This window comes from Phyllopteryx taeniolatus, chromosome 16, assembly GCF_024500385.1.
Source record: "Phyllopteryx taeniolatus isolate TA_2022b chromosome 16, UOR_Ptae_1.2, whole genome shotgun sequence".
NCBI lineage: Eukaryota > Metazoa > Chordata > Actinopteri > Syngnathiformes > Syngnathidae > Phyllopteryx > Phyllopteryx taeniolatus.
In genome coordinates this window covers 5,953,432-5,974,489 of record NC_084517.1, presented here as the reverse complement: position 1 = coordinate 5,974,489, position 21,058 = coordinate 5,953,432, and the positions used below count along the sequence as shown (strand labels likewise).

Here is a 21,058-nt window from a genome sequence, read left to right as displayed (position 1 = left end):
TTAAAATTCTAAGGATTTTTTGACCCGGGCGAATAAAAGGGTAGGAAGTACAGTATATGTTTAACTCTATGTGTGTTTATGATATGGGCATCAGTACCAGGAAGTATGATGAATCCATCGTGGGCCTGGCATGATGCCCGTCAGCAAGGCACTTAGAAATATTACATAAACGCATGGTTTGGCAGCACGGTGGACGACTGGTTAGAGCGTCAGCCTCGCAGTTCTGAGGACCGGGGTTCAATCCCCGGGCCCGCCTGTGTGGAGTTTGCATGTTCTCACCGTGCCTGCGTGGCTTTTCTCCGGGCACTCCGCTTTCCTCCCCCATCCCAAAAACGCGCATGAATTGGAGACTCTAAATTGCCCGTAGGTGTGAATGTGAGTGCGGATGGTTGTTTGTTTCTGTGTGCCCTGCGATTGGCTGGCAACCAGTTCAGGGTGTACCCCGCCTCCTGCCCGATGATAGCTGGGATGAGCTCCGACCCGCGTGAGGAGAAGCGGCTCAGAAAATGGATGGATGGCGGTCTGTTTGGAAAGATGTTCAGTTGACTTTTATATGCAATACATTTTCAAATGTTTTTGGAGTACCGTTGACCTATATTCCAGTGCAGTGTGCATGTTTATTCTGTGCATAATGTTCCAGTGGCTCCCAAAAATATTTTACAAATAAAACCTCTGCCTTATTTTCCCCACCAATACTAGGCCTGCTATGCTACTGTAGTTGAATGTCGGTCATTCCGGTAGTATTTCGGGGATCGCGTTTGAGAAATGATATCCGGATAGGATCCTCTCGCGTAAACGGCTGCCAAGCGGAAGACTTTATAGTAGGCGATGATAAATGATCCGCGATCAATAGTAATGGCAGATATAGAGGATCTGAAAATCACATTTCGCTGAGGCCAAAAGGGCAGAGGGCACTCAGTTCATTTCATTGTTTTATATCTGTGGCCTCCAAGTGCTTTCGGGCAAATACGAAGTGATTAGGGCGTTTTTAGCGACTTACGGTCGCGACGGAAACGTTCAACTGCGAAGGAGCTGCGAAGAATTCGACCGCAAGAGGCCCCCTGACGGTTTTGCTGTTTTACACTTCATTTGTTGTCGGGAGTCGTGGAGCGCGACCGCGCGCGCGCAGGCGCGCGCGCAGGCGCGCGCGCACGCCGGCCGAGCGTATTGGCCACACCCATCTCATGAATAATTCATCATCCTCCCGAGCCCGGAGGAGACCGGAGGAGACGTCAAGCCCAATGTAGCCGCGACCGCTCGGTGGACATTCGCGGCCGCACTCTGGCCGCTCCTTTACCGGCAGGGACGTGAAAAGAGGCGCGGGCGGCGACGAGGGCTTCTGTCGCTGTGAGGGCTTGATGACCGACCTGCCATTAATGTCGCCGTTAATGACGCCATTTGTACCTCCGCTCAATTCAACACAAATACGCAGGTGACTCACTCGCGGTAGGTTCGATAATATTTGATTTCGCCAATTCTCTCTCTCTCTCTCTCTCTCTCTCTCTCTCTCTCTGTGTGTGCGCGCGCGCACGCTCGCGTGTGCGTGTGTGTTTTCCTTTTCGAGTAAGTAGTGCCCTAAAATCAACAATAACATTATGGCTACGCCTGGTGCGGAATGTCACGACTGTTGCTATTACTATCATATTGTTTTTTTTTTTAATATTTGATTTGATATCAAAAGCAAATACATGAATGCATCACCGCCGTTCATATTGAATGATTGTGCTTGATGATCTGTGTCCCACAATTGACACAGCTTCTCACTTGTGAATGAAAACAAGCGCACCCTGACCGCCATTATAATTGATGACAATTGCACTTCCCAACTGTTTGCTAATTGTTGCACGTGCGAACTTTCCCCGTCTGCTGGTTGCCAGTTGTTTTGATTGGAAACAAATCCTTTGTGGAAAATGACGGGATTATCTGACAAATTACGACATAACGCACCCCTTCCGTCATCTAGATTACAAGAGTGGTTCTTTGTTTGTTTATGTCCGCTATCTATTTGTCCATCCGTCGATAGTTGTATATATCCAAACTGGCACCCATCATCAACTGTTTATGTATTATTTACGCAAACCCCCATCGTACGCCCGACCGTTGTTTATCAACAAACTGTCCGTCCGCCCTTCGACAGTGGGACTCCCAAGCTTGGACCCTGGACAAAAGTACTTCTTTACTTCCTCCATCTACTTCTTTTGACCACAGTCCTCCTTTTTACAAGCTAGTATTCGCAAGCGCCACCGAAGGTCAAAGCAAAATCATCGGAACACAAGCAATCTTTCGATGCGGCCTGTGCGATATCCAAAATGTGAATTTGAGGGCATATTGTCACCAGGATATCAGGGAACAACTCCTAATTGTTCAACCAGTAATGACCACCAAGAGGTCAGCGGGGTCGGCCTACCGCACGCTTTGGACGTGCCAATTTCCAGCGCCGCTGTTCCTACCGCTGGGTCACTAAGAGTCTTCAGTCAACCTAGCATGGATATCTTTGGAATGTTGAAGGAAGCCGGCGTCCCCGGAGACCCGGCATGCAAACTCGACTCGGGAGACCCCCCCCCCCCCCCGCCGTGAGGTCGACGACCCGCGCCGCTCCCATCGCATCGACAACAAAAGGATTCCTCGCTCTCCGCGATGCGACCACGCGATGCGATGTTCCAATTATGTTGTCATAAGCGCACGATGCTGTTGACGGATGCGATGCGTGCAGTGAGATGACGTAAAGGGGAGCCGCGCACACCTCGACACGATGTCGCAACATACATGCACGCGCCGGCGCCGCTTTCGGACATGATGCGGCTTGCTTGACCGCTAGTTGTGCGTGCAAGAAGAAAGCATTTCCGTATGTACAGTACTCACAATACCGTCAATCTCTCTAGATTGCATTTTTTGTAGCGGTATTATCGCAGACCGTATATGGCACGGTCTGAGCGCTTACCGCCTGGCGCAACGTGAGCCACGTTGGCTATTCGGCGGGCACGGCTTTTTCAAGAAATAAAGAAATGATGAATGCAACTGTAAGGCAATCGCAATCTCTTCCAGCGCTATTTGGACGAGGAGATGTTGTTCTCTGACATATTTTGTCCCCTCCCCCCCCCGCCGACTTCTGTTCCTCGACAGTGGCAGTGCAGATGGGTGTAATCCCACGCTAATCTGGCTAACCTTGTAGTCTGTAGTCTGGGTTTAATGTGACTCCGATTAAAATCCCTCCCACCGTGTCGGTCATTAGTTAATGAGATCACGAGCGTGTGCCAATTAAAGGGACGAGGTGGCGCTCTTGAAGTGCAAGGCTTTTGTAATGTCACGACGATTTTATTGAGAATGATTCTGTTTGGCCACGTTAGCCTCGCTTTGAGTCAGATGTATTTTGTATTCTGTTTGCAGGAATAGCCGTCAAACATGGCGTCTGTTTATTAGCGGACAGCGCTCTAGCAGCAATGTGCGGTGAATGATTTAGCGCCCAGGTACGATTTTCCAGATGGAAACCGAGAGTAGAGCGCAGGTCGCTTGACGGTCGTCCTCGATGATCTTTACAGCTTTCCATTTTGTCGGAGCGAAGGTCCCGCGGCACGATTGTGTGCGCCGTGCATTTTGAAGACGTCCTTCGCCGTATTTAGTTTTACAAAGTTGTATACTTGTGAGAATCATATTTGTTCCGACCAAATTTGTCTTGTAGTCTGATCCGGGTATTCGATACGTCTCAGTGAATCAGCGGGAACCGCTTCCAAAGTTAACGATACGTTGTCATTGTTTGCAATTCTCGTCTCGATTGACATCGTTGCGCATTATACACAACGTATGCGTTGCGTGGATCAGCTGGCATTCACTTACAACTACTGGTGTCAAGTGGCCTCCAGCGGTATTAATGTGCTGCATCACACGAACTCTTCCGAGTTGTCACCGAGAGCAGCAGTAAAACGACACCAGTTGAACTAGAAACGGCAGCGCTTTAACTCTGAAACGCTGTCTGTACAAAATAACACAAAGTTGCATTTTAACACTATTTTTTTGACTATAGCAATGCATTGTGGGAAAGAGCGCGTGCATATTTTCCGAAATCGTTCACTCACTCACTGCTCCCGACTCCCCGTGTAGTGTTGCACTATATAGTGGACTATTAAGCGAAGTCTTTTTCCTAAACAGCTTTCGGACACGACATGGCGCGTCACAACGTACGCTGTTGCTGTTGGTTTAAAAAAGAAAAAACGATTGCTGCAAATTATTAAAACGAGAGGATTTTCTAAACGAATAAGTGTCGTGTTTTTTTTTTTTCTTTGTTGAAAAGTTACTTAGATCTTTATGAAAAATTCACTCCCTCCGTCTGCGACACATCTAGTCCCGCCATTCTTCTCCTTCTTCTTCTTCTGCGAAGCCGCAATGCATTATGGTAGATCACCACTCGGTGAGTGACCATCGCTTGGTCACTACCTTTTGCTATGCCTTTGTGGGAAATTTTGAATGCATTCCATAGGGTACTAAAGTTGATCACTAAGCAGTCGGAGACCACTACAAAATCTCATAAGCAATATAAAGTGGTTAGTGAGTTATTTCGGGCCCCTACGGTGTTACTCTTATTTGAACATTTCATGTTCGTCAGTTTTTCAGTCTTTGCGATAGGCGCGACCAGGCAGCTCTGCTAAAAGGGCCCGCTCTCCTGTTGCGACTGGTATTTTCCATCCCGTTTTTCCTGTTGTGATTGCTCGAACCCCTTGAGGACAGTCCACAGCGTTGCCCTTTGCAGCTCCGCTGTAGCCGTGCGAGATGTACGGCCCATACTGCCTCTCAAAATATATTTGGTCAGTGCGCAAATGAAAAGAAATTGCGAATGCTCTTTTGTATGTTTATTTTGTTTTCCACAAGTCAACCACAAATGTGTCCGTGTTACGTGTAGTGTGAATATCTGACATAAATTCAATCCATCCATCCATTTTCCGTATCGCTTCTCCTCACGCGGGTCGCGGGCGTGTCGGAGCCTATCCCAGCTATCGTTGGGCGAGAGGCGGGGTACGCCCTGAACTGGTTGCCAGCCAATTGGAGGGCACATTTAAACAAACAACCGTTCGCACTCACATTCATACCTACGGGCAATTTAGAGTTTTCAGCTAACCAACCGTACTTGAGTAAGAGTAAGAAAGTACTCTGTAAAATAACAAATGAAGGCAAATTTAGGTCCAAAAAATGTTCTGATACTTGTTAAACAGCGAAATACTGTAGGCTGACCAGGCAGATTACAAAAACAGGAACAAGGCTGCATTGGCTATAAAAAGTATACACACCCCTGTTCAAATGCCAGGTTTTTGTGTTGTAAAAGAATTTGGACCAAGACAAATCAAACTTGTCCCACCACGAATGTGCCCTAGAATTTGTACAGCTCAACTGATTTATTTTTGTATCTTTTTGAGAGGGGAGCTAAAAAAAATAAAGCACTGAAATAAACTTGAATGGGATTGACTCGGACTTGACGTCTAACTTGCTGCCTTCTGGGCCAGGTCGCCACTGCGAAAGAGATGAGCGGTGAAAACAACCGGTCTTTTACCTGCTACAATGAAATGACTAAAAATGCATCTGGTCGCACAAGGATATAACTGGCATGTGGCTGTGTTCAGAAGTAACGGCTCACATTCGACTCCTGTTCAATGGGAGTTCACACACACACACACACACTCGCCACCGTTTCAATTTGGAAGTGCGGAAAAAAACGACAACACGTGCAAAAACATTTGCGTTATCCACTGCTATGACTGAACGAAGAAGCTGTTTGCTGACCAGACTTATTGATAAAGTGTGTGTGTGAGCGAGCGAGAGGGAGAGAACAAGATGCATGTTTAACAGCGACTTGTGACCATAAAATACAGACCCTTTCCAAAAAAATGTAATATCATGCAAAAGTTCATTTCCATAATTCCATTCAAAAACTTAAACGTTCATAGATTATATCTGCAGGGCCCACAATTTAAACAATTTCAAATATTTTCTTTAGTTTGACTAAAATAAAACCAGCAGCTCATAAAACCCACAAAATTAGGAATTCCCAAAATTAGAATACTTCTCCGTTTAAATCAATGAAAAGATGGTACTTTCAAAAAGGATTTGTTCATCTTCAATGCTTGACGTCACTGTGGTAATCCCGGTGGATTGGAGCAACGGCGCCTGACGTGGAAGTCGAAAACCAAAGACTAAAAAGAGGTCACACGCAATTATTGAGAAATGAAAGTAGCGAGCGGCATGTAGATTATTGTAATGGAGTAAAAGTACCATTTCCTCTTCACACCAATAGTCAAGTAAAATTAGAAAGTATGAGCCATTAAAAATACTCTGACAAGTAGCATGCATCCCAAATGTTACTTGAGAAAATGTAGCACGTTCCTACCCGCCTCCGCCTACCGTGCATGTTTCTGGGATGCGGGAGGTAACTGGAGTTCCGATCATTTGCATATAAATGCAAATACATATATGAATACATTTGCAGCCGATGTCGGATTAAATCATTGTTGAGGCAGTAATCGGGTCGTCCATCTGTGCTGTCAAAGGAAGACATTGATAAAGTCAAAAAAGGCAGATTTCCGTGTAGAATCTTTATGGTGACGATTGGTTCGATGCGAAGAGAAGAATTTCACTCGCTACGGCATTAACGGAACCCTCCCCCCCGAATCGTAATCACGCTGCCCATCTGTTCGACATCCTCCATGAACCAGGAAGTAGCTTGCTAACGAACGCAAAGATGGACAAACAAACACTAATTTGACATTGTAGTTAATAATGGTTATTTTAGCATTGCTTAAGTGATCATGTCTAATGGTGGCCTTATATTTTGGTAAAGGATTGTACAGTTGACCAATAAAGGGCTGTGTTAGAAGTGATTCTTCAAACATTTTGCCATTATTCCTCTCTACAGATTTGTGACAAATCTTAATATTAAACTTTTGGAACAACCATAAAGCCTAAAAAAAAAAAAAAAATGCCATGGAATATATTCAAGCCTTGTGTTGTTGTTTTTTTTGCATCGTCATTAGCATATAGTCCAAACAGAGGGTGGGGGAGTCAGCCAAATCTGTCCGAGCCCACCCTTTCTATTGCTAACAAGGATATAGGAGGTCACATAGAGCAGTAACTGACGACAGATGGTGTGTGTGTGTGTGTGTGTGTGTGTGTGATTCACACGAATGAGCTTTACGCCATGCCAGCACTGAGTCATGTTTGCTCGCTCCAGACTGCCACGAGTGACTCAGGGATAAGACATGAAATCGGTTCCTGTAATTCCCGCATCTGTCATTAACGACCAAAACCTCAACAGGGCATGACCGGAGGGGGGGTGGGTGGGGGGGGGGGGGGCAGAGATGCTGGCTTTTTATCAAGATGAATGTGCAGTCAGTGCTCATGGTACAGACCCAGGAAGCCAAGAACAGCCGAGTCTCCGTAGCACCTTTGGGCAGTGGCTCGAAACCTCTGCTTCGCTGTAACTCGGTTTACTCATTGAGCAATCGCCCTCCCATTGCGGGGGTTACGTTGCAGACTACAGCCGCATAAGTCAAAGACCGTCTTTGAAATACACCCTGGGCATGTTTTTATTGACTTTGAAAACAATGCAAACCAATGTATTGAGAGAGCACGAGCGACGGCCAACGCGAAAAGAGAATAACAACCGTAACGACACCAAAGAATCTGCGCGAACCACGATTTAGCTGTATATCAAATCAAATTTCCCTATTGAAAGAAATTCAAATGCCATTCATCTGTTCTAGACCCCACCACCACCATTTGATTGTTAAAATGCTTTTGAGTAAGAAAATAGCCCCGTATTGTACATGATACATAGAAAAGAATGTAAAGAAATCAACTGCTTTTATCAAGTGTAAGCCGAAAGTCACACACGCTGTTGCGTTCATGTGGTGTGCGCCTTTAAGGAAACGTGACCTAGTGAACGACCACATGCAGCTCTGACTCGAGCTGCATGTGGTCGTTTAGCGTGCGGTTAGCTCAGCGGGAGCGTCTCCTCCCTGCTCCTTGCCACTCTTTTCAGTTTATATTTGTGTGTTTGACTACTAAATAAACATCTGAAAGTGCATCTGTGACAATCTGAAGCACACCGAGTTGCAATAATAATAATAATCATCATAATAATTGGCTCGGAACACAAAGCAAAAGAGTTGTGGGCTTGGTCAGCTCATACCTCGACAAACTCTCGAGTTAGGGTACCATCGTACTAAATAGATAAATAGTACAGTATAATGAGCGTTTCAGTAAATCCTCCGACCGGTGAATTTCCCAAGAAAGAAATATGTTGTTTTTGCTCGTCAAAGTGTATCAAATGCGATCATTATATTGTGCATAAGTCACATTCAGCCAGACTCAATAGTGTCGTGCTCTATTTTCCAACCACCGTGTAATTTGTCTTCAGTGCGTTTAGAAAGCATTTTCTTTCCTGTGCTGGCGTGTTAACGTACAAGCCCAATTCCAATGAAGTCGGGACCTTGTGTTAAACATAAATCAAAACAGAATACAAGGATTTGCATTATGAAGCGCAAAAGACGACAACGGCGACCCGGGACCCGTTGAACGGCTGAAGCTGTACGTCGAGCAAGAATGGGAAAGAATTCCACCGACAAAGCTTCAACGATGGGTGTCCTCACTTCCCAAACGTTGATTCAAGTGTATCAGTTTGAACGTTAAATATCTTTCTAGTGTATTCAATGAAATATAGGTCGAACATGATTTGCAAATCATTGTATTCTGTTTTTATTGTTGTTTAATACAAGGTCCCGACTTCATTGGAATTGGGCTTGTGTATATATAATGTGAGTGTGGGGGTGGATACCGCTTTGATTTGTACACTCAGGCCTATCTTCTCCTGCCAGTTTGTCGTTGAGGATTAGCACACTGACACACATTACACGCACGCAACAATAAGATAGCTACTGCATATTATAGCCAAGAAATAAGATGACAACTAGTCACTGCAATTAGGATTTTGTGGAAGAGCTCTCAGACGGGGATTATGTCTATTCCTAGACCGAGCATGCAAATACTGGCGGTGTTTTATAGGATTTGGACCTGGGATGCGTAGTGGTTTCATTTCAGCGCTGTACAGGTTGCCATCAAGCGTTCTTCGTGCTTCGGGGGATTATGGAGCTAAGCGCTGTTGAAGAATTGTATTCACTTTGAATGATGTCTGATAGCAGAGTGGCGAGGTCAAAGCTTAAATGGGTGCGTGTTCCTTTGCTCTGCTAAGCCACGGTTTTTAACCTGACTTCTTTGGATTTTTTTTTTTGGGGGGTCCAAAAAATAATTACCGGGTTTATGTTCCTTGTCAGAGCAGGCGTACTTTGACACCCATTCTCAGTCTGTCAAGAATTCAGTCCAAGTTCATATTTTTGATTGCGGTCCTCACTGATAAAACAGTTTTCTACTTTTAGACACAGTACTTGACGTACAATACAAACAAATAAAGGTGTGTGATGGACTATGACGTTCTGGAACTTGCTGTGAACATTATGCCGTCACATGTAAACAGTGTACTATCAATGGATTCTTTTACAAGCAATGCATACAATGTAGATAACGTCAGTGCTTAGTGATTTGATCTCGACAGTGTTACAGTTTACAATATGAAGAATAAACACAAATTCAAGACGACAGATGAGCCATAATTTCAAGTGACAATCAACAACCGGCAGGGTGGAACAAAGGAAAACTAGAACAGCGAACAAACTCTCAGAATGTAAACAAGTGAAGAGATTATGAGAGACTTAACCGAATCAAGATAATAAGACGCGTAGCTGATTTGGTCTATAATGCGAAGTACCGACTATATCAACTGATACAAATAAGCGTCCAGATGGGACTTGGACAGGTTGTGCATTGTAATTCAGGACTGTATGTTAATGAAAGTTGCTGAAACAAAACAAAGATCTCAGGGGGGACATAGAGCACTGTGAGAGAACCTTTGCACTGCAGCAGATGGATACAGAAGCTTCAGCAAAAAAAAAAAAAAAAAAAAAGAATGAATATGCAGACGGGTCTAAAGTAAATCCCAAACAACTGTTCAACTGGGAAGGACCCCCTAAAACCCTGTTGACCCAACGCCATCGTTCTCGCGGAGCGTAAGCTCACGGAGTCAATATTTTGGAATGTACTTTTGATGGGCCACAATGGGAAGATATACCAGTAAGAACCGTTGAATTGTGAATGTTTGGGAGCGCGTGTAACCACAGGTTATCTGCAGAGGATAAAATTGTTCGTTTTTTTAATTGAAAATCTATCAAATCAACTTGTGGAGCCTTAAATAGTAAAAAAAAAAGAAGTAGATGGCGACACAATATCTGTCAGCCTGACCAGTAACGTGTCTCAACAATTTGAATTGAGAAGAACATGGAAGCGGCGGCACGGTGGGCGACCGGATAGAGCGTCTGCCTCACGGTTCTGAGGTCCGGGGTTCAGTTCCCGGCCTCGCGTGTGTGGCGTTTGCATGTCCTCCGGGCACGCCGCTTTCCTCCCACATCCCCCAAACATGCGTGCTCGGTTCATTCAAGTCTCTAAATTGCCCGTCGGTGCGGATGGGTGTTGGTTTGTATGTGCCCTGCGACTGGCTGGCGACCGGTTCAGGGGTGTACCCCGCCTCCTGCCCGACGACAGCCGGGATAGGCTCCAGCACGCCCGCCCGCCACCCTGGTGCGGTTAAGCGGCTCAGAGAATGGATGGGTGGAAGAACATGGACGCGCGGCGAAAGCTTGGTTAGCACGTCGACTCGACAGTTCTGAGGTTCTTGTGTGACACTTCTCTCACTTTTCCCCTTTGTATCAGATTTTGTTTGCATAAAGCTTTTTGTATGTGCATCATTGTACATCATCGTATTTCCTTTATCTGTGATGGATCAGCAATAAGTGGGAAAGCAGGCAGTTCTCTGTGGATCTCTTCAGCTTTCTCCGCCTCTCCTTTACAATGTGACGTGGTTTTGTGGTGAAGCGCTGATCCTTCGCGCATCAAACGAAGGCTTCACGTCGTCATCTTGCTTTTTTTGTAAATATCACAGATGTCTGATACTGAGATACGGTCCATTGGTTAACTGTGCCATTCATATGTCGGATGCATTTGGCCAATATTAAACAGTGACGCGATACATGAACATTTCTTAATCGTTGATCCTCTCTTGACAGGAAGCACATCGTGAGCGATCATGTTCCGAAACAGTCTGAAGATGTTGCTGGGAAGCAAAAGCCGCAAGAACAATGGTGGTCAGTGTCACTGTGCGTCATTCCGAATCTTGTGAAACACATCTTTTATTGTGCAGCTGTTTTTACAGAAATACAAGATACACACATATATATATATTACACTTCTCGAGTGTGTGTAATAGTGTAATCGCCTCGCGCTCTAGAAGGTTCAGCATTAGAACCGCCAGCACCCTGAGAGCAAGTATGAATACAACGAAAGCATGTTTGACCGCCGTGCTATAACGGGATAATACCAGACTATATGATACATGTGTGACACATTTCCTACCCCGAGATCTTGCAGCATAACCTTCATTCAATGCCTAATAATTGAAACAATGTTAAGCTGCGGTGGTTTCACCTTCAGAAGATATGTGGCATACGGTGTTTCAATCTTTCCGTTCTCTTGACAGGCGGCGGGAATATTGAGTCCACGAGCTCAGAGACCAGACTGACAGAAGGATTTACTCGTTCTCTTCCTTCCTCTCCTCTTAACATTCGACAAGCCAAGAGAGCAACCGGTAAGTCTGTCTTTTTGTCAAGAGAACGGCAAAGGAGCCAGAAACACTCTGGACTTCAGGCAGGGAAGGGGCCATCTGTCAGTCCATCCATTTTCTATATTGCCATCATGTTGATGGTCACGGGGGGGGCTGCAGCCTATCCCAGATGATGAAGGGTGGGAGGTGGGAGACACCCTTGACATACCAGCAGTCAATCATCGGGCGGACACGCAGAGGCAGACGACCGTTCGCTTAGAATGTAATGTCTTCAACGAATCTACCAGCGGGAGGAAGCCAGATGAACCAAAAGGGGATGGCCAGAACAACCTCCTTCAGTGGACTGTTTGGGAAATATAATAGGTAAAAGTAAGCTGAAGATCATTTTTTTCTGGGACGACAAGACCAACTTTCAGAATGTTGATGGTTAGATGATTTGCCCTGCCCTGCGATTGGCTGGCAACCGGTTCAGGGACGGCTGGGATAGGCTCCAGCAAGCGGGATGGATGGATGGATGGATGGATGGATGGATGGCTGCAACTCGTGTGTCTCTTGAGCAGTTTGAATGTGCTCGACTGAGTAGTTTTGCTCGGGATCATTTTGGCCTTAACGTACAACTAGTGAGCATTTTGTGTAGCATTAGCTCCCATCCAAATGTGGATAAAGCGTGATATTTGGTGTCCAATGCACAGCTGCCTTTTAGATGAGGTTGAACTTTCCAGAGGAACTTCCCCTCCCTATGTGTGTCTCTGTCTTGACTCCCATACAGCTGTGTGCCTGTTATATTGTGTCTGGTAAAAAGGGGGCGGTGGGAACTTTGACCCCCTCATTATCCTTAGTGAGAGATAAAACCCAGAACATGTAAGACACCCCTTGTCACCCTCTCCTGCTTCTGCTCCCCTTCCTCCTCCGCAGGGTCGATTTGACACACTTGTACTAAATCGTCCCGTGCGCGGTCTCAGACTTTGTCAAAACAGGAACATCGGAAAAGCACTTACTGCCCGTGAGTTCATACCTCCTAATCGTTGTTTACTCAACTCGCCTACTCTTTCACTTAGCAACAGCGAGTATAGCAATTGATGTAGAGTGTGAAATTGAAAGGGAATTTTGTTGAAATCCCGGTAAGGTAAGTGGACCCTTCGTGCACTCGAGTGCTTTGGATTGCCGTTGGGTAATCTGTGGACCGTAGAAGCTTCTGTTGGCCCGCATTCTTTTACACGGAGTCGGCCAATCAAAAAGCCGAAAGAACGGCGTTCGTGTCTTTGCGATAAAACCCAGCAATCCGGTATTTGTGCAGTCAATGACAATGTGCTCTCTTATTAAAAAAAAAAAAAGATAAGATGCAAAGTCATGACATTGTTTCAGGTGTACAGTATTATTTTTGACAACACATCACTATGCCAGCATTGGGATCCCTGTCAAGTGAATTTGACACAAGAAAGAGCTGACGTGTCCCTGTCCCTACATGATTGAGCTGCGAAAATATATCTGCTTAAAGCCTCCGGTGGCTGGAATCAATGCCACCGGGTCGCCGCGGGGCGTTCAACAGTCAATCGAAAATGCGCACGAGCATGCGCGTGGCTTGTAAGCGAGAGCGAGCCGGCTGGCGTGCCGCCGGGGCGCTGCCGACCCGTTCCAATACGGTATATATATATATATATGTGCGTGTTTTACAATAATACTGAACTATATTTATAATTTCATATGCACCTATGGCCGGAGGTGGGTCGTTACATTTACTCAAGTAACGTTTTCCATAAACTGTACTTGTCAGAGTACTTTAAATGCACTGTACTTTTGACTTGCACTTGAGTATTTATGTGAAGAAGGATCGATGCGTTTACTCCGTTACAATGATCGACATGTCCTTCGCTCATTTTATTCCGCCGTTCTCGCGCGTGCGCATCTCCTTTATTAGACTCCATCTTCGACTTCCGCATAGGGCGCCCGTTGCGCCGATCCACCGCGGCGACTCAAATCCACCAATCAAACGACACAAGGCGTTACTAGTTGCTGAAACACAGCTTGATGAGATTGAGATTGCGATTAAGATCATGTTGACGTATTGAAACGAGCAACGAGAGAGAGAAAATAAATAGGATGGAGGATGTCTTGATTTAAAGGCTTTTTGCGATATCGTTCCAATGTTACTGTAATCACTTGGAGACAGAAATGAAAACCCAGCAATACAGTTGTATTGGATTGTTGTCATTCACGTAGCAGTGTGTTATTGATTCAATAAAAAAATACTTTCATACTCAACCGTCAACCATTCAGGATGATGATAAGACGTTGAGTGGATCCATTACATTTCATGACAGCTTGTGTGAGCTCCATCTTTGGGTTGGCGGTAACGTTATCCTGAAACGTTCGGAAAATAGTATTCTAATCTGTTTTCCTTGTTTTAGTCATTATTTCCCCCATGTATTGTTATTTTAAACTTACATCAAACATGGTAAACAAGTACCGTTTTACCTGTAAAATGATTGTTGTTTATTATGCTCCCCCGAAATGTACTATCAATGCGCCTTCATCTTTTTTGCAGGGGGCGCGATGTGATGGTTTCTATCAGTGCAGGGTGTCGAAAAGTAATGTTTTTTTCTGGACTAAAGTGCGTTTGTGGCTGGATGGTTCTTTAAAGGAAAATGAGCCGTGCCCCTAGTGGCGCTTGTCTGGTTGAAGTGTTTCGAAAGCAAATTGCCCCGTGTGGAGCGACTCCTGCAATCCGGCCCTCTTCCCCCTCCGTGTATGTGTGTGTTTTGGTTGGAGGAGGGGAGTTTTGATTTGCGCTGCAGTCAGACGAGAGAGATCGCCTTTCAGGCCAGATATTTAGGCTCTGCCGTGGAGAGAGAGAGAGAGAGAGAGAGAGGGAAAAAAATGGAAGACTTGAAGACATTACTTGTTTACTCGCAGAAGATGATCTTCATCCCAACTTGAGCCTTACTTATTGTTTTCTTCTTGATGAAGTGTTCGGCAGATCTACCTCTGGATTCAAATGGTTTGCACTTTAGACTCAAGAAGAAGAAGTGGACACCCCCCTGATCTGGTCTGATGTGAGTTGCGCTCAACTTTAAAGACTCTCTATCCATGAGTGCGTGCACATTCGATTCACTGACCATTAGCTCTGTTGTACTCTCCTGCTTACAGACTGTTTTCATTGTGCCTCTGTGGAGTTCAAGCGAGAGTATCTTGAGTGCTTTTCTATTCTTGGAGAGACTCGTTCTCTTATCTTCTTATTCCGTCCATCTGTCCCTCCTTTCGCCTTTGTGCTTTCTGGAGAAGGAGGAGCTCCGAAAATCTGCGGTAGTGATTATTCTTTTTCGATCGGCAACAAATGTGATTGTAGCGATGAAGCCGCGCTGAAGGACCTTTTCCCTTCTTTTCATCACACGGACGGAAAGCTCTTTGATGTATTTACGGCGCCCCCGCATGGAAACACTCTGAACCAATTACAACCTGGCCCGTAGCTAGTTATGGACTGCACGGCGGCTATTTTGAAAGCGTGCGCCCGCTCAAGGAGCGTACGGTGTAGGCACGAGCGGGCCTCGGCGCACCACCGCCCGTGGAGGTTCGCGCAGAGCTGCCATTGCGGGGCGGTCGGCACCTTCGGCCAGGCCTCCTCCCTTCTGCGAAGCTTGCTGGTTTATGTATGCTGCTGTCTGACCCGCGAGGAAAATGCGGATCCGTGTCGGGATTGGGTCGATCGTTCCGTCAATGGAGCGAGGAGAAACAGGAGAGCAAGATGTGAGGAAGGTGAGAGTGAAGTCTGCCTAATGCTTCATTCATGACATTGTTTCCAAATGAGTTATGTTATGTATACGTTTATTTTCACACTGTTTAGTGGCGCAGTTTCTATCCAGGTTTTACACAGTCTCCCTGGTTTCTTTTTCTCCGTGAATATCAATTGAATATAATGAATATCAACAGCAAGTTACGAACACGCAAATGTTTGGGTTAAAGTAAGGTGTTGGAATTGATGTCCTCCATGTGCGAATTCTAAATTAGCGACAACAGATTTCATTTGAGTAATGATCGTCATGGAAACTTAAATCTGGCATTCTGGTTGACATTTGGGAACAGCAATGCCTGTGTTGCCGGGGTCAATCTGTTCCCATCAAGACAAACAGTCATTAACTCCAACTGGATTTGAAGGTTCAAAAATGGAAAAATAATGAAGATTGCAAGTGACGTCCCATATCATAAGGCTGGATTCGCGCCGCTTCGAGCGAGTCTCGACTTCAATTTTTCCGAAGCACTCGTCCTCATTAGCATCTTGGGTGAACTGGCGCTCTCCCGACTGACTTGGGGCTGGGGAGGCGGGGTTCGCTAGCCAATCGCAGAGCACATCTAGACGAATTGCCCTTCACACCGATGGACATCTTCAATTGACTGGCTTAATATGCATGTTTTAGTACCCTGCAAAAATAAACAAAACACACAAAAGAGATCCCATGCAAACTCCGCACGGGAAGAGCAGAGCCGAGATTTGAACTGCGAGGCAGATGTGCTGCCGACGCATTTTTATAGATCTCCCCGTATGCGTTTCACAAAACAGTCAAAAAGTCCCAAAAACGTTTGTGCCGAGTCCTGAACGGCTTTCAGCGAAGTCCACTGAGGTCTCGTTTATTGCCACGCGTAAGGTTGTTGTGCCATTTCAACAAGTAAAGTAAAGTAAAGTAAAGTAAAGTAAAGTAAGATGTCCTCGGCTTTGAGATGCCCGTCATAAAGAGCACGACGATATGTTGAAAATGGCGCACATTCTTTCTCCATCTGCGATGGTGTTTTTTGTTTTTTTTTTAATTCCAGCTTACTTTTTGACGTCTGTGAAGTGGATTGGAGACTGCTTTCGTGGTTTGAGAAAGTAACATTCGGTGTATTTTTAGAGTGGCTTTAGAAAAGTGTGGGCCAAGAAGTTCAAACGTTTGAAAGCAAGTCAAACCGACTGACTCCTGATGCAAGATCGTCGCGGTTTCGTTTAGGTGCTAGTTTTACTTTATCAGCCGAGTTACAAAAATCAAATACAACAGTCCTGAAATTGCTGATGGGTAAAAAGCTCCCAAAACAAAAAAGGCAAGTAGAGCTAAACTGGAGACAAGATGAGCAAAGAGGAAAAGGAAAAAGCAATGGTTTCCATTTTATTTTTGCACTGCAACTTCCACACTCTGTCATTGACCGACCGCACATTACTGTGTGGTCGCACGCACAATGCATTTCTATTATTTAGTCCAGCGGTCATCAATTTATAGCTATAATTATAGAGCGTCAAGAGACCGTATGATTTTTCATGCTGTCGCCTACACACACAGGAATGTAGTTGTGCGTGTATTGTGAGAACATACTGTAATTACGGTGCCTTACCGATGTTTTCATTTAGCGATAAAGATGCGTCTTTGGCCCATTTTAAAAACTGGATTTTAGTTTGAAATGTGCAAATGAAACCGACGGGAACTGCGGTAATCACTCCCCAATAAGGAGGCCCCGTGTGCTGTGCGGTCCACGTTGCGCACACTCGACTGGAGAGAGAATTTCTTTCCACTCCTTAATCATTATGCGATATGCGCTTTGTCATCAGTAATCCGTTTATTGTAAACGATTCTGTTTATGATAAAGTGTGCACGTGTTGTCCTTTTTGAGACAGCGAGTCAGAGAGAGACTTATGGTCCATTGACACAGGACCACTTTTGACTAAACATGGAGAATAACTGTAATTTTGTAATTAGAAATGAGTAGTCATTTATATAACAATTGTGTTTTGGGGACTGAAAATGCAAACTTCCCAAACATGCTTTTGTTCAAGTGATCACTCAAAAAGGCTCCTCTTTGAAAACGGAGGAAACATTGCGATTGCGCCCGAGAAGGTCCCGTTCAAAGCGTACCGTAAAAGGCAGGACACGGGCTGCTTGTGTGTTTGTGCATTCCGTTACCGTCTACACGTATCCTTACTCACTGCCGACGCCGAGGAGTTGGGGAAAAAAGATGTTTAGTTGGAGGCAATCAAATCCTGGTCACAGTCCCTTCAATTTGCTGGAAATGGGCGAGACTGCAGTGCAAACAGAAGGATGCTTCAACAGGGGGGGGGGGAGGGATCGCTTACCAGAAGAGACAAAATAGTCAGACAAATCTCCAGCTAAATTTGCTCACGTGCCGTCTTGAGAAAATTAATTTAATTAGGCTCGTCTAATGACCAAAGCTGTCTGAGATCGATATCAAACGATCCAGACACGAGAAACGGCATGTCAAAGCGACTTGTTTGCATCCATTTGTTTTGCATCTGCAGGTGAAGAGGAGGAGTTAGGACCACCTCCGTCAGTAGATGAGGCAGCCGATGCGCTGATGACCAGACTGGGCTTTTTATTGGGAGAAAAGATTATCAACGAAGAACCCGGGTCACCTCACCATGCCCGAGTCGATGGACGGGTAAGCGCAGACAGGATTTACACTATATACTACGCACGACAACCATATTGACCTACCGCAAGAAATAAAGAAAAGGCAAACGAAGTTACCGAGAGTTTTCAATGACACCATTATTCCAAATGATGACGTGTCTTGATGCCCGCTCTCTCCGACAGAGGATTTCACCTTCCTCCAGCCTGGACAGCAGCAACACTTCGCCCTCGCCCACACTACCGCCCCCTGCTGGAGTGGAGGGCAACAACAACAACAAACCATCCATCTGTGCCTCTGTCACCTCCCCCACATCAACACTGGAGAGCAGGGATAGTGGAATCATAGGTATGCATGAGACTGTAGACTGATTTAATTTATTTAAAAAAAAAACCCTTCATGGTCTTGGCCCATCTTATTTAGTTTCTGAGACTAAATTAACCCTCGCAGAGCCTCAGGTCCTCTGGTACCGCTCTTTCGGTCCTGTATTCGGGAATCACGTTGTGTTGCTTTTAGAAAGTAAAGGTGCTATATAAATGAAGCGGTGAGTGATTGTAGACATCCGTGTCCTTTAGAAGGAGAACTTTTTAAAAAAAAAAAAAAAACAAAAGGGAATTCATTACAAAGGCAAATATCTTTCAGCTACATTGACCAGCTATTCCGCCGAATCAGCAGCAGAGCGCGACGACGACGCCAAGCGCACCGGCGACGCTTACCAGGACGGCAGCCTCAAACTGTGGAGGCGGGCGGGGCGGCCAGCGGCGGCGTGGACTTCCTCTTCCTGTACGATAGCGACAGGAAGCTCGAACGACGGCTTCCTCTACAGGGCTGAGGACGACATGGCTTCCACGTACAGCCTTAACAAACTCCACCCAGATTGGGGACAAGACTCCAAGCGCTTGTCTGGATCCACCCACTCCATCCCCCTCTACCTTATGCCTCGCCCCAATTCCGTTGCTGGTAAGATGGACGCATTTCGTGTGCGTCTTTGTATCACTTCCTTGCTGGCCTTCCTGTCAGGAAGGAAATCTATCGCTCCTCAACTTTTGTGAGCTCAAGAGGCGTATTTGGATTTCACGGCACAGGTGATATGCAGTAAGAAATATATACTCTCTCTTTATATATGCAGTGAAGTATATACTGTAGAAGTGTAGATTGTTTTGCAAACTTCCACTCAAGATACTTGCAACGTGAGCTGATACCAGAAAGTGCCAATAAATGATTGTGGCTTTTGTTATTAAACAATACGCTGCCCTCAATTTGCTATTCACGGAGAGATGCATCACTTTACACATTTGAGATATGAAGATATGAATTACAAAAGCCGTTACTCCAGCGACGTCAACGTTTACCGGCGGATCGTTTTTGCCTCAAACATTTTGAAAGTATCAAAACAAAAGTGAAATCTTTCATTGGATGCATGGACACAGACGTCGCCTCACCCAAAACTTTGAACTGGGGCATTACGGTAAACGGCTCGTAGCTGTTTTTAAGATCACAATGCTGCACGGTGCGATCGCATGCTGTTGAGCTGCCAGTACACAGTGAGAACGGGTGACGTGCCCTTCCCCTTTCTCCGTGCTCACTGACTCATGAACACTCGGGGAAGGAAGGAAGTAACACGCATGACGTCGAAATCGCCCACACACAGGATACGAGGCTAACGTTCTCTGCGGTGTCGGCTGTGACCGGATTGGCTGTTTTCACACACGTTCGTGAGTTTTCTCTTGCATACGACATGTTTCCAGCGTTTTGGGAAGACCGCTAGATTTTCTTTCGATTCAGTGGTTGACTGCAAATTGTCGCCACGCTGAGCTTTGCACATTCTTGAGAGCTCGTTTGCAGGGGTGTTGATGTGCTGTCGCTTTGCCGTGGACACGTGTTCCCCGTGATGGTGTACGCATAATGCCGTGAAGAACGGGGCAAATTAACCTGTATCTTAGTCACAGTGGTTATCATTTCTCATCATCATCTGTGATGGGATGGGAAAAAAACTACTACCAAAGCCAACGTAGTGGTCATGGATCTATGTTCAAAGTTCTTAAAGGAACTCCAATATGATGAAGATGGCCCACTCTTATTTGTGCTGTGGAGGCTACGCGTATTAATCCTCCATTCTTGTGCTCCCGTGCAACTATCCTGCTGGGATACTATTAATGTTAGCGGCGCTTAAAGAGCGCTCACTGTGTTCGTGTATTGTCTTTGTTCAGCCACTAGTTCTGCTCAACTTGAAGATCTGGCCTACCTGGATGACGAGCAAAGGACCACCCCTTCCAGGGCGTCGCTCAGAATGCCCAGACAGAATTCTGGAAGTCGAAGTCAGCAGGAAAAGAGAGGTAAAGACATCCAACAAAGAATTGGACAAGTAGGTACGATAGCACGACACGGTCTTTCCCTCTCCGCAGTTCCCTTGACGCCATATCTTAGCCTGAAGCCCCTCCACTTTGAAATTCCCGGACTGTTGTCTGATTGGAGGTTTACCGGAAGGGAGTGGCTCTTCCAGGAAGTCGACACCTGTCTGTCCAGCGACGACCCCTTAATCAATCAAGGGGTCGTGATCGTCGGAAACATGGGCTTTGGCAAGACGGCCGTCGTCGCCCGCCTCGTGTCGCTGAGTTGTCACGGGAGCCGGATGTGGCCGACGTCCGGCGGCGTCCGGACGCTGCCCGAATGTAAGCCGAAGCAATTAATTGTTAATTCATTCTACGACACGAGCGGGCTTCCAATTTGTTCCAAACTTTCCGCTGAGGTCGCTTAGAATTTGAATTTGAGCTATGTCGGTAATGTTTGAATTAACATTTTGTTAGTCGTCATAATGGGGAAAAGAGAATTGAACCACTGCTAATAATAAGACCAATCACTAAAGTGTTCATAACAAATGCCGTTTGACCTCCTAGTTTCCAAACTGTACAACCATTTACAACGGCCGAGCCGTTCGCTACAAAAGCCGCAGGATATATG

General features: G+C 45.7%; 1 protein-coding gene across 15 annotated transcripts in view; it reads left to right on the top strand.

The window, feature by feature from the left end:
- Positions 1 to 1,215: 1,215 nt before the first annotated feature.
- The window catches only part of tanc2a (tetratricopeptide repeat, ankyrin repeat and coiled-coil containing 2a), a 33,598-nt gene continuing 13,755 nt past the window's right edge, over positions 1,216 to 21,058 (top strand). For 2 of the 15 annotated variants that reach the window (XM_061748464.1, XM_061748463.1), the window contains exons 1-6: positions 14,785 to 15,463; positions 17,988 to 18,127; positions 18,283 to 18,445; positions 18,740 to 19,057; positions 20,308 to 20,433; positions 20,503 to 20,769. In XM_061748464.1, coding sequence (XP_061604448.1) covers positions 15,184 to 15,463; positions 17,988 to 18,127; positions 18,283 to 18,445; positions 18,740 to 19,057; positions 20,308 to 20,433; positions 20,503 to 20,769 — 1,294 coding nt within the window. In that variant the 5' untranslated portion in view covers positions 14,785 to 15,183. Of the gene's footprint in view, positions 1,447 to 11,156; positions 11,247 to 11,626; positions 11,735 to 14,277; positions 14,764 to 14,784; positions 15,464 to 17,987; positions 18,128 to 18,282; positions 18,446 to 18,739; positions 19,193 to 19,517; positions 19,813 to 20,307; positions 20,463 to 20,502; positions 20,770 to 21,058 lie in introns of those variants that run through there. The other 13 variants (XM_061748469.1, XM_061748467.1, XM_061748468.1 and 10 more) reach the window with 13 other exon arrangements.